This window comes from Vigna radiata, unplaced genomic scaffold (assembly GCF_000741045.1).
Source record: "Vigna radiata var. radiata cultivar VC1973A unplaced genomic scaffold, Vradiata_ver6 scaffold_134, whole genome shotgun sequence".
Taxonomy (NCBI): Eukaryota; Viridiplantae; Streptophyta; class Magnoliopsida; order Fabales; family Fabaceae; genus Vigna; species Vigna radiata.
In genome coordinates, this window is record NW_014543261.1 from 596,072 (window position 1) to 614,515 (window position 18,444).

Below are 18,444 nucleotides of genomic sequence, written 5' to 3' on the forward strand. Positions count from 1 at the left end.
AATAACCAATTAAAAAAATATTGAAAAATTACAAATATATATATATATATATATATATATATATATATATATATATAATTATTCATAATAAAAGACATATTTTAAACACAGAGGCATTTTGATAATTTTTATTTTAATTTAAAATAAAAAAATTAAAAATTATTTAAATAACTTAAATTTTAAAACTTAGAATCCTTAATATATAAAGAAATTTTTGTCAAATAAAATTTAATACATCTTATAAACTTACGAAAGTTAGCAAACTCATATATACATATATTATATACTAAATTTCAAACAATAAAAAGGAATTTCAAAATCATGCTAAGAAGTGTACTAAATTTTAAAATTCTATAAACTTTAATTAGGTTTCAAAATTAAACCTATTAAATGAATTTTGAAATTTAATGAATTTGGAAATCTAATAATAAGTCCAAGTGTAATAATCCTTCAACCGGATTTTGTAATGCAATAAAATTTTTAACCGAATTTTAAATTTAGTGAATCCTATTGTCCAAATCTAACACTATACACTGAATCTCCAATATCTATATTCATCTACACTATACTAAACATTTACAACCAAATGTAAATGAATATATATAGCTTCAACTATAAATGAATATATATAGCTTCAACTACAAATCAAGATTCAACATTGAGAAAGAAAGGAACGTAGAGATATGGTGGTCCATGGGTGAGGAAAGAAAGAACATAAGGAAAAGGAAATGAAGCGCTGGGTAAGAAAACCCTATACGAAAATTCTCATTTTGTCCTTCTAGGATTACATAATTCAAAAGTTGTTTTTTATATAATCCAAAAGTTAAAAATACTGCAGTTGGAAGAATTAATAAAAAAACATAACTTCCATATATTATACATTTCAAAAGTTATATTTTACTTAAAATTGTATAATCAAGAAGTCAAATGCATGATATGAAAGTCTTTATTTATTTTTTTAAGAAAAAAAATACTTTCAAATTACATAATTCAAAAGTCATTTTCAATTTCTAAATCTCAATCATTCTTAACTATTGCACAATCTAGAAAGAACAAAATAAAAATTCTAATATTCATGGGACACGAAGAATTTGCCCAAACATGAACCAAACCTGTGTATTCATCTTTTATTGTGCACATTATTGAAGATTTGCACATGTCAGTTATACTGTTTTTCCTCTCTTTATTCACTCTTTTCTTTTACTTACCAAAAGTGGTGAAAATCGATTTTTTTTTTCTTCGACAAAATCATTTTGCTCAATTGCTTCAAATTTTATTAAATAAAAAGAATCTTGAATCTTAAAAAGCATCTATGTACTTAAAAATCTTGAAGTCATTGACGGCAAAGTCACTACAAACACGCACGTGTTAGGTGGTACTATTAGATAATAAATTAAAAAAAGAAATATGCCTTTTTTTTTTTAGTATAATATATTATCACCCTTACTTTATGCATTTCCCAATAACTCCCTGAACTTTTTGCATAGACTTCTCCAGAAGTTCTAGTAGAGAGAATTGTAAGACAATTAAAATTAACTTTTTTATTAGTTAAAATTTATTAATGCACAAGCAGAAATTAAAAATTTAAAGAAATTATAGAAAATAGTTTTTAAATTTACAGGGATGCAGGTTGAAATATGCCAGTGTAGAAAGAAATGTCCTTAAACAAAACTTTTTGAAACATCAGTGGTCCAAACCAACTAGCCTACACAAGAATAGGACGTGTACAGTTTGAAGTTCTAGTTCAGGAAAACCACTCATTCCAAAGTAGTAGGTAGAGGTGTTCACACAAAGACTCATTTATACTTCAATTTTACTATTAATTAAATCAGACACATTTTCAAATGCAGTTTTATCACATCTGAAATTGAAATATCATTTTAATAACCTGCACCGTGAAAAATTCATCAATTATTATTATGTATCATTTAGTTTATTCATTTGTAAATTATTATCCTCAAACTGGTATGAAGAATTCCAGACAAAATACTTTTTTTTTATATAAAATTAAGATATCTGAGATAAACCAGCCCTTCATAATTCAACAATCATTTATCATTAAATGAAACAATTTATTAAAAGGAAAAAAATAAAACAAAAACAGAGCCAAATCAAACCCATATTCAAGAAATGAAAAACAAACTCACTTAAATAATTCAAGATAAAAATAACATTGATAACACTAACTATTATACTTTCTGATGCAAAAAATTGCCTTTAAATCCCTACAATTAATTATCATTCTAAACGAGCTTGATCTTTGAAATCTAAATATCCCCAAATCATAACACAGTTCGTACCTTACTTGTTTCACCTCGTCGTGTAATATGAGGGACCCATCAATTATTGGAACCTGACCCTTCTGTATTGTGCTTAGCAATAATTTAAAACCAGTCAGCATCGCAAATTTAAATACCCCACCAATAATCCATCTGCATAAAAGTACAAAATTAATAAAAAAAGATGGGCTGGTTTCAGTACACTCTTCATCCTTCCGGTTTCCCCTTCGCACACACCACCATGGGGGTAACAATCAAATATCCACAGCTCAGTTGGGCCCAGAAAACAAAAATATGATCTCCAAAGGGGTGTGAGAAATCAAATTCTTTCACGGACACAATCAAAACATCATCATGAAAGGAATCATAAACTGAAATGGAATACATAAACTATTTATGTTAGTAAGAAGATCAGTAATTGGGCTACTTTTTTCATCTCTTACAAGGGTTTCCACAAAACTGTAGCTAACCTATCAAACTTTACCCACTGAGTTTTCTTATATGGTGAAAGTAAACTAGGGTTCTCCCTAAATTGATAAGTGATTCAGTTGATCCTTGTTTCAAGAGATATTCTGCATAGTGCGTGTTTGAGTGTGTTTTCATTGGGAGGATAAGATGGAGAGAGAAAGGGAAAGGAGGGGCCAGGGCATCACATGGTTGTTTCAAAGGGAGAGGCAGCAAAAGCCAATGACATAGCGACCAGTTTAACTTAGTCATTAATAAGATACAATAATACATCACATGTCAGCCAATGTTGAGTTTTAAAACCACACCTCGAAGACCCAGATTGACTATGCCATGTTGATTTAAGATGCACCACAAAAGATTTTATTTTAATTTAACCAAGTGTGAAATTAAACGTCGAAAATGGTAACCACACACACGTAGGTTAGATTTCAACACAGGCTGCACCAAACCTTATCTCTCTTAGCATACTGAAAAGCCAGAATGCCTAGGTCATGACGGCAGAACAGAAACGGTTTCAAAACACATTCAGTTCAAGCAAATCTTCAAATTACCAATCAATACAGTTTAAAGAACAGAAAGCATAACAAGTAAACCATTCAATTTGAAGCTTTAAAATGCGTAGTAATCATAATAATGTATAGAAAGGAAAAAAAAAAACTTAAAATGGCAATAATAGAAGTTTTAGATAAGTAAACGGATTGGTTTTAGTTACTTCACCAATAACCCAAGGAAATCAGTTACATGCTAGAAAACACATTATCATTGTTGCCACAAAGATGAATGTAAGAATTGGCTAAGAATTTGAGATAAAAATCTTGAAACAGAGGTCTTACATTGCAGAACCAGGCTGTTTCGTTACGATATTAGTGATCCCTGAAACAACCAAGACTGCGTGAAAGTGAAGGACAGAGCAATGCAGCATAGTTCACCAATGACCACTACGGAAGGACCACAGTCCCTCAATCATGCCCAATGACATGAATTCTCAATTAATATTGGAAAGAAAGGATGTCACTCCAAGAAAATGGGAGAAGCACTTGATTGCCAAATACACAATCAAAAACTCAACCCAAATCTATTATCTACGAATGCTAAACACTTTAGTGGACTCAATTAAGAAATAAGAATGTGAAACATAAGTCAGTCAAGTTCAAAATCCACTGTGAAAGTGGAAAACAGAAGCAACAAGAATTTAAAATTCATTCACCTTATTGGAACATGTAAGAACAAGAACTGTGTATGTGACATTTTCCACAATAGTAACGATTAAATTAATTTTCACTTCATTACACTTGCATCTGCATCAGCATTTGCATCTGCATCTGCATACCGAATCGATCAAGGTTCTGAAAACCACTTCCAGCCTCAATCCCTAGTTATTCATCATCTCATCATAAACATCATAATCTCTTTCTCTCCTTCCAGAGCAATGGTCTAAACAAATTCATCATCTCCTAACGGGTAACCTAAATCAGTTTTCCAAACTAGGAAAACCCTAATCCAATTGAATTCCTCAATTCATGGACTTCTCCCCTCAAAAACTACCAAAAATTAGAAAATCCTAACCCTAAAATTGCACTAAGAAGTAAAAATCTCCTCTTCTCCACAACATTCCACACAACAGCAACACCACCATCAACACGAACAAAGTCACAGAGCCACAGACAAACTCAAACACACGCACGCATGCGTAATACATATATTATTCTATATACGAATTACGAAGAACATAACTGAATCAATCACAAATTTCACAATTCAACGAGGCTCCTCGTCTCGCCGGCCCGAATTTCCATGGCCGCCGGACAACGAGGCGAGCAAATTCAGGTGGCCGGGGAGGTAAGTTCCGAGCCTCGCTGCTGAGGCTTCTCCCATGGCTGCCTGTTGTTGCTGGTGATGGTGCTGGTGTTGGTGGTGGTGGAACAAGGAGTTCTGCGACGAGACCGAAACGAGTTCCGGCGGCGCCGCGGCTGCAGCCGCGGCCGCGAAGCTCCAGACCTGGCTGAAGTCAGGACGCGGCGGGAGTGCCCAGAGAGCGGGCGGGGTGGGCGGCGCGACGAGCGAAACGGCCTCGTCCTTGGACACGGCGTCAGTGTCGTCGGGGCGAATGCGCTTGCCGAGGATGAAAGGCGTGGGGGGAGGGAGGAGCGGCTTGTGATCAGAGACGGTGGAGAACGTGGCCGGTGTGGTGCCGGTGCCGGTGGCGGCGATGATGGAGGGCTCGGCCTGGCGGAGGAGCCACTCGATGGTCTGGCCGTCGGACTTGTGGCCTAACTCACGCGTGAGCTGGAACACGCGAGCCGCGCATATGATCGGCATGCGAATGCGCCGTCCACGGCCGTCGACTTTGCTATGACGGTCCTTGGACGGAGGTTTCTTAACGGCCAGCGCCGTTGCCTGCGTGGTGGTGGTGGCGGGGGCGGCGGTGGAGCTTCTCTGGTGCGAGTCGACGACTGCGTTTGCGTCGTTGGTGGTGACGCCGTTGGTGGGTCCGTCAGAGTTGGACATGATGGTTGGAATTGGATTAGGGCGTGTTTGGTTGCGGCGCGAGAGAAGAAGAAGAATAAGAATAAGGGGTTTTGGTTTGGGTTTGACGTTGAGAACTGAAACGAAGTGAATTGAAGGAGAGAGTAATGATTGAGGCAGAAACAGGAGGTGGTGGAGACTGAAGAGAGGCACATGGGTACTGGGCCCCACACTCTCTAACACACTGGGACCCATTCACTTTCCGTACTTCTTCGTTACACACTTCAACTTTCTCTCCGTTTCTTCTTTTCTTATCTCCACGCACCTACGTTTAATCAACCACTCTTCTTTTGCCACCTCTCTTTCCTCCAACATCTAACTAACGCCTCGTTATTCTCCTCAAAATCATGTCACACAATTCCGGACATCTTTTTGCTTTCTTTACCCCCTTCTTTCTCACTTTACCCTCCCTTCCCTTACTTTCTACAACACACAGTCACTTCAACTTGAATCAAAATCATGTAAGCATCAATTTACACCCTCTTAGAGGCATTTACAATACCAAATTCAATCAACAACAAACAAACTATTTTCCACCAAAAAACATGCAATAAAAGAATTCAATGAGAAGTGATTGACCAAGTTTTGCTTGAGTGAGTTAGTTAATTAACAAAGCTGCAATGCTTCCTGATCTCGCCACTGGAGCCAGTGAGCACTTCTATGGAACCCATTTGCACCATTGCCTTAGCAAACTTCTCAGACCAGCTTGCACCGTTGTTTGCATTGTTCACGACCATGTCCCTTGTGGACTGGGTGGTGAGCAGCGTCTGATCCGACGTCAACAGGCCACGGTGGTTGATCAATCCCTCGTAGTATTTGCTGTCCAAACGAACCGGAGTGGAAGGGTCAAGAGAGAGCGTTGGGTCTGAGGTGGCAGGTGGCGCAGGGCACTTGGTCTTCAACGTTTCAGCGTAGGAAGAGTCCATGGAGGGATCTTGCGTGAACGTGTCATTGAAAGAGTACAAGCGCTTCGAGAAGGCGGAACAGTGCGACACACCAATAGAATGAGCTCCTGAAAGTGTCACCATTTCGTCTGCACTCAAACCCTTCTGTGCAAATCTACTCACTAGTTCATCGGCGCTCGAGGTTGGTGCAGGTAGATTCTGTGCCACTTCGTCGGCGATAGAGACACGACCGTCTCTGCGTCCTGATGGAACGTCGTAGTTTATGCCGCCAACTTTCAGAGCACTGTCTCGTGCTGCGAAAGCCAATATGTCTGCACACGACACTGTTCCAGGACATGCAGCCTCCAACTGTGTCTTGGCCTCCTCGATCACCTCGAACCCACGTAAGCTTGGGTTGTTGGCAGGATGGTCTCTTTCCGCTATTGGGTTACCCGGGGTTGATGCTAGCAACACAGAACCCTCACAGCCCTGAACAAAAAGTACGTAATGATGAAATTCAGCAACCAGAAACTGAAACTACTGAATACAGTTAAGTTAAGTGAAGTGAAGTTACCCTAACAAAGCAGTCGTGGAAATGCATCCTAATGAGACCAGCTGCTATGCCAGGATTTTCAGAAATGCCTTTGTTTACAGCATTTCTTACTATTTCCTCCGCAGATGAACATGTGGAGGTGTAGAAACCTACTTTGAGAGACGCTGAGGCCAGTGATGGAACAGAAACTAGAATGAGAACCAAAGTTGAAATCATTTGAAGGAAACGTCGAGTGTCAATATCCATCGCTGGGAACCTTATTTAGCAGAATATATGATTAAAAGTTTGCAAGTTAAAGAGAAGACAAAAGGAAGAGTTGAGATGGAGAGAATAGAGGCGAAGGAAATGCATATATAGGTTGCTTTGAAAGAGGTGATTGAGATGAAGGCGTGTGATATTCATCATGTTGAATTGAAGTTGTCATGTCTGCGGTTGAATTCTTCTGTATTCTCTTCTTCAGCCTTGAGTTTTCCTAATGTTTTGACCAGTAGAAGACGAAAGCATAGTTGAAGTGTTATGAAAATAGCAGCTTTATTAACTGAGTCAATGGAGAATTTGTCATGGTTTTGGTGGAATTTAAATACTACAATTTGACGAAAAGTGTTCAGATTTTGATAGCCACTGGCCACTGCATGGTGCTTTTCAGAACAATGTAACTTTTCTTTTTCCTTTCTTCCAACTTTTTCGTGTCTAAAATCGCGTTGGCCATAGACGGCTTCAAGTGGAGTCGATCATGTATGTATATAAGTAAATACAATTCTCCTTAAAAACACGTGTTTCTCACATTTTATGGCTCCAATCAACAAAATAATAAATAAATATGGTTATACATGATACAAATATATATTGCATAAAAAATAATAGAGATTTAATTTTATTAAAATTAGAAGTTTTATTACGTTAAACAAAATAAAATAGTTTTAGCAAATCCAAAAGTATTTATTTATATTATATTTACAAGTTTGTTTTTATCTTTAGCATTTTTAATTTATGTCCCCAACAAAGTACACACAAAAAATGTTAGCATTGAAGATCACCCATTTAAAAGAAAAAAAATAATATATTTTAATAATGTTTTTATTACTTTTATTTCATACCATTTCTCTAATTTCTTTGTACTTTTATTTTTCTTTCCTTTTCACATCTTAAACAAATTATAATTTTACATTAAACTTTCGATATTAAAAACATATATAATCCTTCTTATTAATATATTTGTATTTATTTATACTCACAATATATATAAATTAATTTTATTAATATATTAATTGTTAAGTATGCAAAAGATAAAATATAATCGCTTGCATTATATTAATTATAATTAACTTCTTCTTAAAAGATGATTTTATGGATTCTCGTATATTTTATCTCAAGAAAAATGACTCATAAAACCCATATACAGTAACATTTTCACCGTATAACTCATACTTCCTAAATTCATTATATTAAAATTTAAAAGTTTGCACATCATTGATAAGTATTCTATTTTAATCTTAATAAAATCTTTCCCTACTACATGAATAAGAAAAACTTTGATTATCTTCTAAATCATTTATCACTAAAAGTTCAATTTTTTTTTTATAACAAGCACTTCATATACCCACGTGAACATAATTAATTACACTTTATAGGCCAATTTTTAGAACAATATATGTAAGAGCTTATCTTCTACAACCATAAAAATGAAACCACTCTTATTATAAGAGGTTTCATTTTATTATCTAAAATAATAAAAAAAAAACATGCGATTAATAAGATAACAGTATCTTGCATACTTATATTTAAACAAATATTTGATGTAATTTTTTTTTATATTAACTCAACTCTTACAACCATGTGAACTTAACACTCAAGTTATATTTGAAGGGAAGATGAGCTAGATAAAATTAGGTAAAAATTAAACTCATCTTTATCAAACTTCACGTATGCAAGATATGTATGTATACTATAGATGGTGAAATAAATAAATAAATAAATAACCTTAGACTTATAGTTATTCGTTTGATTAATTTCAAATTATTGTATCTTGTAATAATTTACGGATATAAAATTTATTTGACTCAAACAATTGAGTATATATGGATAACCTATTTTTTATTAATTTTTAGAATACATCAGGTAGGCGATATATTACGTTAGTTTTAAGATTTAATTGTTTTCTTTTATTTTTCAGTATTTGTTTTTCAATATTTTATCCTTTGTAAATGTATTTAGAATTGTTGAGTTATGAATGTCTTATGGTTACGCAATTGTATGTTTTTATCATATAGAACAGATTAAACTCATTATTGATTGTTGAAGATATATACGAAGTCTTATAATACAAATTATTAAATTAAACATTATAAAACAAAATAATATTGAAAATTTCTAAAACAATACTATTTAAGCTATAATTGTTCCTCATTTCTATACATATAACGACAATTTTTTCATAATTAATGTATATATTTAAGAACACATAAATTTAAACAAAATAAGGTGTAGTTGTTTTCGTTATCACTTGCTTCTTGTATGAATAGTACCATTTTCCAATTTCAAAAATTCCCTTTTATCGCTATTATTCTTCCCAATATATAATCTCCTTTACTTAAATTCGTTTACCCAAATTAGTCAAACTTAAAGTAAAATTGAGACATTAGAGTTTCTAACAAATTCTGAATTTATGATGTGTCGTTACTAAATCTTTATTGCATGTCCAGTTTTTTTTAGCAAAAGTTGAATATGTTACGATGATGTTTTGTTTAATTCTTCAAACTTTGAGATAGTTCAAATTTACATATTTTGTTGTAAGGATAAAAAAATTGTAGGGTTAAAATAAAAAATGTTGAATACACAAAGTCAAAATTGAATGGTTCCTTATGGATTTTGATTATCAATAAGTTGTTTTTGTCAACGGAAATGATGGCTCCATTTTGTTACAAGTTGAGTTAATTTGTATGATATCTCTCAAATAAAATATCTAACAATTGAGTATATTCATGCACCAAATTTAACAATTGATCGAACTATTACACCAACTTCTATTTCTTTTTTCATTTATATTTTTTAATCTCCAATTTTTCCCTTTACAGCACCTATATATATATATATACCTCAGATTATTTTGTTTTTAGCTCCTTTGTTACAATTATCAACCCAAAAACCTTTGTCTAAAACTGCTTAGGCACCATGTTAGTTTTAAATGGTATCAAACGGAAAAGGATGCAATCTTTGATAATTTAACTATAAATTAGTTTTAACCAAATCTTTCACAATTTAATTTTTAAGATTTATCTGAAATTTAAATAATTCAAAAATAAGTGTTCTTAGTGGTGGAGGTAAACCCATACTTTTAAAATTTATTGATTTGAACACTAAAATTATTAATTTTCGGTTTAATTGACAAATGACTGTGTTTAATTTTTGCCCGTAAAATTGGAGTTTCATGATCTATATAATGGAAGTTGATATTCAAAAGAATTTAAAAAATCTTTGCATTATTAACTATTTAGAGTTAAACGTACAAGGTACCGTGATATGTTCTTCCACATAAAATCTTAAGCTTTAATACTTTTGGATCTTTTCATTTTAAATGGTAATTAATTCTTATTTATAATTAATATAAAAATTTCAACTCATACTTTGTTTCGTAATGATATTTTCTCAAAGTATAAATTACATTTTACTATAGATTTTTACCATAACAAGAACATATACTTGTTTCTATTTGAACCCAAAACACAAATTATTAACACTCTTGTATCTTTTTGAAAGATAAATATAATTTTTTAGAAAGATAAACTAGAAAAGATTCTCGTTTATAATTAATATGAGATTTTCAAACTCATAAGTTTAAATCCTAATAGCATCTTTCAAAGTATGTCTTGGATTTTACCCTTGATTTTTATCATAGATCATGATATTTTAACAACTTTTTTTAATAATTTTTTTATAACAGGACATGTGTCACCATTTTATTGGTCTTTTTAAATTTAATTTTTAAAAAATATTTGAAACAGACCAATAAAAAACTACCAAAAAGTTGTCAAAAATGAATTGTTAAAAGAATTTTTTTCTTTTATCACAACAAGAACATAATTGTTCCAATGTTTCCTTTGAGTAGGACAATAAGATACAAATCATCAACTTTAATGAACGATAGATAAGATTTTGGACCATGATATTTTAACAATTATTTTTTAACAATTTTTTGATAATAGATTATGTGTTATTATTTTATTAGTTTGTATATGTGAGAAGAGAAATCACATGCTGTCATATAAGCGGTTGTAAAAAAATTGTCAAAAAAAATCGTTAAAAATACATTTTTCTAAGATTTTTTAGAAAAATAGACTTGAAAAAGATTCCAAAATTATAAACAAAAGAAAGCTTAAGGGAAATCAAGGTATTATTTTTTATCAGCAAAAGAAATATTACAAGAAGAGGATATACACACTTGAATTGTACCAATCAAATTAAAAAACAGAAGAAAAATTACTAGCCATTTCAATTTCCCCTTTATGAAAGGAAAATGAACAAATTAACGAAGTTTCTTGCTCCTGTTAACTAATTAACGAAGCTGCACTGCTTCCTGATCTCACCATCGTAGCCGGTAAGCACTTGTATAGAACCCATGCGCACCATTGCTAGGGCAAACTTCTCAGCCCAACTTGCACCATTGTATGCATTGCTTTCAACTATTGCCTTTGTCGATTGAGTGCTGAACAAGGTCTGATCTGATGTCAGCAAGCCACGGTGGTTGATCAAACCCTCATAGTATTTGCTGTCCAAACGAATAGGAGTGGAAGGTTCCAGAGAAACTGTGGTGCCTGTCACAGTGGGTGGTGGAGGACACTGGTTTTTCAACGTTTCAGCATATGAAGGGTCGAGTGAGGGATCTTGTCTCACTGTGTCACTGAAAGTGTATAAGCGATTCGAGAAGGTACCACAATTAGCCACACCGATTGAATGTGCTCCTGAAAGTGTGACCATTTCATCTACAGACAAACCCTTTCGTCCAAAGTTATCGATGAGTTGATCAGCACTGAAACCTGGTCCAGGAAGATTCTGTGGCACTTCGTCACCAATAGAGACACGACCATCTCTGCGTCCTGATGGAACATCATAGTTTATGCCGCCAACTTTGGAAGCACTGTCTCGTGCTGCAAAGGCCAAAATGTCAGCACATGATACTGTGTTAGGGCATGCAGCCTCCAACTGGGTCTTGACCTCGTCAATCACCTCGAACCCTCGTAAGCTTGGGTTGTTGACGAAGTTGTCTCGTTCAGCTGGTGGGTTTCCCGGTGTAGATGCTAGTAACACAGAACCATCACACCCCTGATCAACACAAGAGCAGCACAAAGAAATTTCAGAATCAGAAACTGATATTTTTTATAACGTTTATTCCCTTTGTAGTGATTAAGAAGAAGGTCATATCTATATATGAGGTGAACTTACCCTAACAAAACAATCATGGAAATGCATTCTGATGATACCAGCTGCTATGCCTGGGTTGGCAGAAATTGCTTTCTCTACAGTGCTTTTCACTATTGCCTCAGCAGATGGGCATGTGGACCTATAGAAACCCACTTCCAGAGATGCTGAGGCCAATGAAATCAGAACCAAAGCAGAAACCATTTGAAGCAACCATGGAGTATTATCCATTGTTCTTGTCGTTGGTTTGTTTGAAAGTTTCAAGACAAGACAGAAAGAGAGTTAATTTTGTTGTACTTTTGTATATGATGCTGTTGAATTAAGGAAGATGTGGTGAAAAATGAGTTCAAGCAAATGTATTTATAGGTTTATTTCTAATGAGATTATTCGTGAAGTTTTGCTTAATTAGGAGAACAATCAAATTAAAACCATGTTGTACCCTGCAAATAAAATAAGTGTCAGTTGAATTTGTCTGCCCTTGAACCTTTCTCTTCATGCTCATGACTTCGTCTGTTATTTTTACCTTAACGTTAGAAATTAGAAAAGGAAATTAAACCTAATTCAAATCCTACAACCCATAACATATTAATTGACCTATAGCAAGAGGGTAAAGGGTGATGACAACAATAGCAGCTGAAGTTCGGCTGGAAATTTTCCAGGCTCTTTTGATGGCTGCATGTGGCATTTAACTAATGCAATTTGATGAGGTTTTGGCATTTTACAATTAATTAGGTTGCTTATGTGAACAAGGTAGGAAGCACACCAAAAACGAAAAAAATAACAGTATTTTGTTTGGACCAGATTGGATTATATTAAATTGATTGGACGTTTTCTGGTATAAAATTAAGGTAGAAACTTTCGTGGTAATACAATAATTGATTAATGTATATATATACGATTGAACCTCTTGTACACCAATAATTAGGAAGTGTTCAAAGCAACAATAGTTGCAAGACCCTTTCTGCTTTAGGATTGATGATATTTAGTTCTTCATTTTTTATTTCAGTATCAAATCCACCATTTGCAATAATTCGGAATTGTTGAAACAAGTGGAAGACTTTTGGAACAAACCAAATCTATTTGAAGACTTCTGCAAAACTTAAAGTGAATAGAAAAGCATTGAAGACTTGGAGCAAACTCATTAATTATCCCAAACTTACATCAAGTGTGGAGCTCCTATAGTTTTTCTTTATCAAATTAAAATTGGAAATCAGTATTCAACAATTTTACTTATAACAAAGCTATTGTTGATTTGTAATGAGTTTTTGTTTTAATTCTCAAATCTTTTTTACTTTACAAATATATTGATTGAATTATAAACATGAATAAGTAGATTAATTGCTATAAGTATTGCTCATTTATTACGTTGCTAATATTTTACTATTCAGTAAATAAAAAAACTGTATTTAATTTTGTAATACGTTTATTTTCTAGGCATATAAATTTTACATTTTATTTTGTTGATAAATATAATACATTTTGAAAAGTCTCACACATTACTTAATGTTTCAAGTGTGGGAGTCGAGGTCAACGATTTGTTATTGTATGGGTTGCAATGGAATCCAAGTGCTCGTTATCTTCGTCCTTGTCATTCGTTCGCTTTGTCAAAAGGTTATATGTAAAAGGTACTTCAATGCTAAAGTTAGTAAATATTCAGTTAGTTAAGCAATTAATGCATATTAAATATCATCACATACCTCTTTATCTCAAACCAGAAATGGGCTTTTCGGATTAATAGCGGCCTAATTACGGCGGTTCAATAAATAATAACCATACTTTGTCTTGAATTAATCAGTATTAGAGTTAATTTCTTCGCAGGTTGATTGTTTGGCCTATCAATCATAGTTGCACGATTGCATGAGTGGTCAGTAGTTGTGTTCGTGGAATGTTTGATCGCATGGACTGTCCGATCCATGTAATATCCCTAATTTAGGATACCACGAATAAAGTATAAACCTTCTAACTTGCAAAAAATTTGAATTAGTTAACTAAAATCTTTTTCAAAACTACCGTATCAATAAAATAAATATAATTGTATTTATTGAATAAAACTCAGTTGAAATGGAGGATGCTCGCATGACCATTCTCCAGATTCAAAGGGAGAACAACGACCTCAAGCTATACCTCCAAAGGCTCGGTGAACAACATCTAGAGCTTACCTAGGAACGAGATGACTTGTTGAAGTAAAGGATTGACCTAACTGTTGAGGTTGATGAGGTGTATAACCAACACATGATTGAATTCAACAAAGCTCTCGCTCAAGCCACTTACATCTTCGACATTCCCACAGATCAAGTGGGCTTTGATGTGATGAAGTAGGTAGTGGATGGGTAGCTGGTAAGCATCCAACCAAAGGAGCAAGAGGACGACCAGCATGTTGAGGTTGTCCATGATGATTTTGAAGAAGTTGCTGGAGGGAAGGAGGAGGATAGTCGTGCGAGTAATTAGGAGTAGGCTTTGTAGATATGTATAGGGGTTTAGTTAGAGAATTTTTATTTTCTTAAGTATACTTTTTATGGTTATCGGCCAAACAATGTATTTTTTGTATGACCGCCTTGTTTGGGTAACATCTTTATTTTGTATACCCCTCATATTAATGACAATTAAGTTTTACCTGTTCATTCTCTGTACTTTTTTCTCGCACGATATTAATCGCATCGCATAAGGATTTATTGAGCTTTTAACGAAATGATACAACGCTCGGTTAATGCTTATTGTGATACGATGATAACTTAACAAAATTTCAAAATTTATTGTGGCTAAAACCAACTCGTTTGTTAAACTTGGTTTTATTTTGGGCATTTGGTAAGAACTTTCGTTCTTAATGATACAACAAGAGTTTGCAAAGAAATTTATTTGTCAATCGGTTTGGAGGTTGTTGAGAGTTCACAAAGAATGTTCCTTAATTAGCCTGTGCGATATGCGGCAAGAGTTCACGAAATATGTTCCCCAATCAACCAGTGTACGGTGCGACAAGAGTTCACGAAGAACATTCCTTACTGATCAATTTGGAGGTTTTGGGAGTTCACGAAGAACGTTCCCTAACAACCTATTTAGATGCGACAAGAGTTCACGAAAAATGTTCCTTGCCGATCAATTTGGAGGTTGTTTGGAGTTCACGAAGGACGAACCCTAACAACCTATTTTGGACGGACTTGACTCGATCATTTGTACACGAGAAGTAGATGAAACTAATTTGATTACTTTTGGTAGATAATTACAAAGTGTTTTAACTAAAATAAAACTTTAGATGCGAGAAATTCCAGGTGTTGGAGATGGTTGAGCCGCGGGTGCTCCAACTAATAGGCTCCATTCTTCAAATCTTCAACGATTTTGAACGGTCCTTCCCATTTTGGTGCAAACTTGCTGCGAGCGGGCTTCTTTCGAGCTTAACACGTCTTCCTCCAAACTAAGTCTCCTTCGTGAAAATGCCATGGCTTCACCTTTATGTTATATCTTCTGGCGATTACTCGCTTGTAGGCTTCTAAACACACGGTTGCCGCTTCTCTCTTTTCTTGTAGGGTGTCCAACTCCATTAGTAGATGAGCTTCATTGAGGTCCACATTCTCCAATTTCCGCTTAAGAAAAAGCTCACCCACCTTGACAAGAAGATTTTTGACAACTTCATACTTGCCACAACAAAAAGGATTAACTGAGAAGAAAACCAAGCTATTCTAAATATGGTTTCGACAATGCTAAAAAGTATGAATATGCCAACAAAAAGTTCTGGATAAAAATAGTACAATGTGTCATTTATGTGCTAAATAAGTGTCCACATGTAAATTTGAATGAAAAGACAATACAAGAAGTATGGAATGGATAGAAGTCGAGTGTGTCTCATTTCAAAGTGTTCGACAATGTGACATATGGTCTTCTACTAGCTCAACAAAGGAGAAAACTTGATGACAAAAGTAAGAAGCTTTTGTTTAATGATATGATGAAAATGCTAAAGCTTACAAGTTTTTTGACCTAATAAACCAAAAGGTGGTTGTAAGTCGTGATGTTCGAGTAGATGAAACTAGTGAGTGGAGATGGAACAACTCGGTGGAATAGGTCAGTGAAAGTAATAGCTCGTCAATTGCTATACCACTAGTTGTAACAAATCTGGAGACTAATTTTGAGGATGAACCACGATGATCCAAAATGCAAACTTTTTAAGATTTATATGAATTCACTGAAAAGGTACATATTATTTGTCTTTTGGCAGATTTAGAGAACATAACTTTTAAGGAGGTTGTTCAAGAATAAAAATGGCGAGTAGCAATGGATGAGGATAGGGGCAATAAAATGCAACAACATGATCTCCTAAAAGGAGCTCAAACTTTTAGTGTGAAATGAGTATACAAGAAGAAAATGAATGTTCAAGGTGAGATAGAATGATACAAAGTTAGACTTGTTGCTAAGAGCTATAAATATAAGGAAGGAGTTGACTATGGCAAGGTGTTTACACCAGTGACAAGAATGGAGATCGTTTGAATGTTGATTTTATCAGTAGCTTAACATAAATGGTCGATCTTTCAAATGGACGTGAAGTCGAAATTTTTTAGTGAAGTCTTGAAGAAAGAAGTATATATTGAACAATTGCTTGAGTATATGAGAAGAGGAGAATAAAAGAAAGTATTGAGATTGAAGAAGGCATTGTATGAGCTGAAAGAAGCTCATTGGGCACGAAATGGATGCATTAATACTTACTTCAACAAGAACATAAATAAATAGTGTCCATATGAAGATTCCTTATACATAAAGAAACATGAAGGTAATGTAATGTGCATTGCTTTTTATGTCAATGATCTTATCTTCATGTGGGAAGTAATGTAGAGATGAATAAGGAGTTCGAAAGTGTCATTGAGAAAGAGTTTGAAATGACCGACTTGGGACACATGAAGTACTTTCTTGAATTGGAAGTCAAACAACTTAAGACTGACATTTTTGTGTCTCAAGAAAGGTATGCCGAAGAGATCTTGAGAAAGTTCTCTTGAGCAGCGCCAAGAGATTTCCAAATCTTTCCAAATCGCACCCTTGAGCAGCGCCATGTCTTCTTCTTGCACACCAACATTCTCACAATCGCCACATATATGAACTCTTGTTCACAAGCTCCACTAGATAGAGATCACAAATATGATGGATTAACTTGTAGGTTTATATTTATAAATAATAAAAAAAGAAACTACTTTGTTTTTATAAATAATAAAAAAAAGAAACTACTTTCTATATCGATTATAATTATAATCGCTGTAGAGAATATTTTATTTATTATAAAAATGTTATTGCGTCCACTTTCTTTATTGATTATAATTAGAATTAGTATATTTTTTTATTTATTATAAAATGTCATTATATCACTTTCTATACATGTTATAATTACAACTAGTATAAAAAAAGTATTATCTTATTTATTTATAGTTATATTACTTTAACATTGTTTATACTTAATGGATTATTGCTGAATAAAAAGTCTTTCTTAAAAATCGTTTTTTTGCCTAGCTAGTTTTGTTAGCTAAAGTTAATAGATTGTTTTATGAGTGATTTATTTATTCATGAGAATTTTATAAGTTTTAAAGTGTATGCATCAATAATTTATTATATTAATTAATGGGTAATAATTATGTTATATATACTTTATTATATTAGTTAATGAGTAATAATTATGTTATATATATATATATATATATATATATATATATATATATATATATATATATATATATATATATATATATATATATATATATATATATATATATATATATATATATATATATATATATATATATCCAAATTAAGAGTGTGATATTATTCACTAATAAGGTACATGACATTGCAGGCAAAAGAGAAGAGGAAGATAACACTCTCGTGCTTACAAGATTAAAAATGGTGATGATGAAAGAAATAAAATGGAGGCGCTGCAAGAAAATGGTCGATCCGCAAAGAGAATATTCAATCCAAAATACATTAACTGGAAATGTATTTTTTTAATGCATTCTATAACAATTTTTATTTAAAAATATTTTTCAGATGCAAATTCTTTACTTTTTTTTAAATATATTCTAAAATATGTAATTTATAAGATATTTTTAAATTGGAAACTATCTTTCGGATTAATTAAACAATAAGTCAGGAATAATTTTTACTTTTTTATTATAATTTTAGTAAATGTAATTTGGGAATTATAAATTTTATCGGAAGAAAAAAAAAGTGAGATTATAAAATGGGTAAATGCAAATTAAGTTTAATGGGTAAATCTGTCCATTCACCTTTTTAATAGTACCCACCCGACAACAATAATAAATAAACGACAAAGACTTTAAAAATATATAAA

General features: G+C 33.3%; 3 protein-coding genes across 3 annotated transcripts; all 3 read right to left on the reverse strand.

The window, feature by feature from the left end:
* Positions 1–3,989: 3,989 nt before the first annotated feature.
* On the reverse strand, positions 3,990–5,483 carry LOC106753649 (transcription factor TCP7-like). Its single transcript, XM_014635489.2, has one exon. It carries the CDS (start codon positions 5,466–5,468, stop codon positions 4,506–4,508), a length of 963 nt encoding a protein of 320 aa, XP_014490975.2. The 5' UTR covers positions 5,469–5,483; the 3' UTR covers positions 3,990–4,505.
* Positions 5,484–5,875: 392 nt separating this feature from the next.
* Positions 5,876–7,023, reverse strand: LOC106753589 (peroxidase 5-like). The gene is made up of 2 exons (XM_014635411.2): positions 6,732–7,023; positions 5,876–6,646 (listed from the first exon to the last, which is right to left on the reverse strand). The coding sequence occupies exons 1-2, from the start codon at positions 6,954–6,956 to the stop codon at positions 5,876–5,878; spliced, it is 996 nt and encodes a 331-aa protein (XP_014490897.1). The 5' UTR covers positions 6,957–7,023.
* Positions 7,024–11,110: 4,087 nt separating this feature from the next.
* LOC106753622 (peroxidase 5-like) lies at positions 11,111–12,436 on the reverse strand. The gene is made up of 2 exons (XM_014635446.2): positions 12,150–12,436; positions 11,111–12,029 (listed from the first exon to the last, which is right to left on the reverse strand). Exons 1-2 carry the CDS (start codon positions 12,354–12,356, stop codon positions 11,259–11,261), a joined length of 978 nt encoding a protein of 325 aa, XP_014490932.1. The 5' UTR covers positions 12,357–12,436; the 3' UTR covers positions 11,111–11,258.
* Between the last annotated feature and the right edge of the window lie 6,008 nt (positions 12,437–18,444).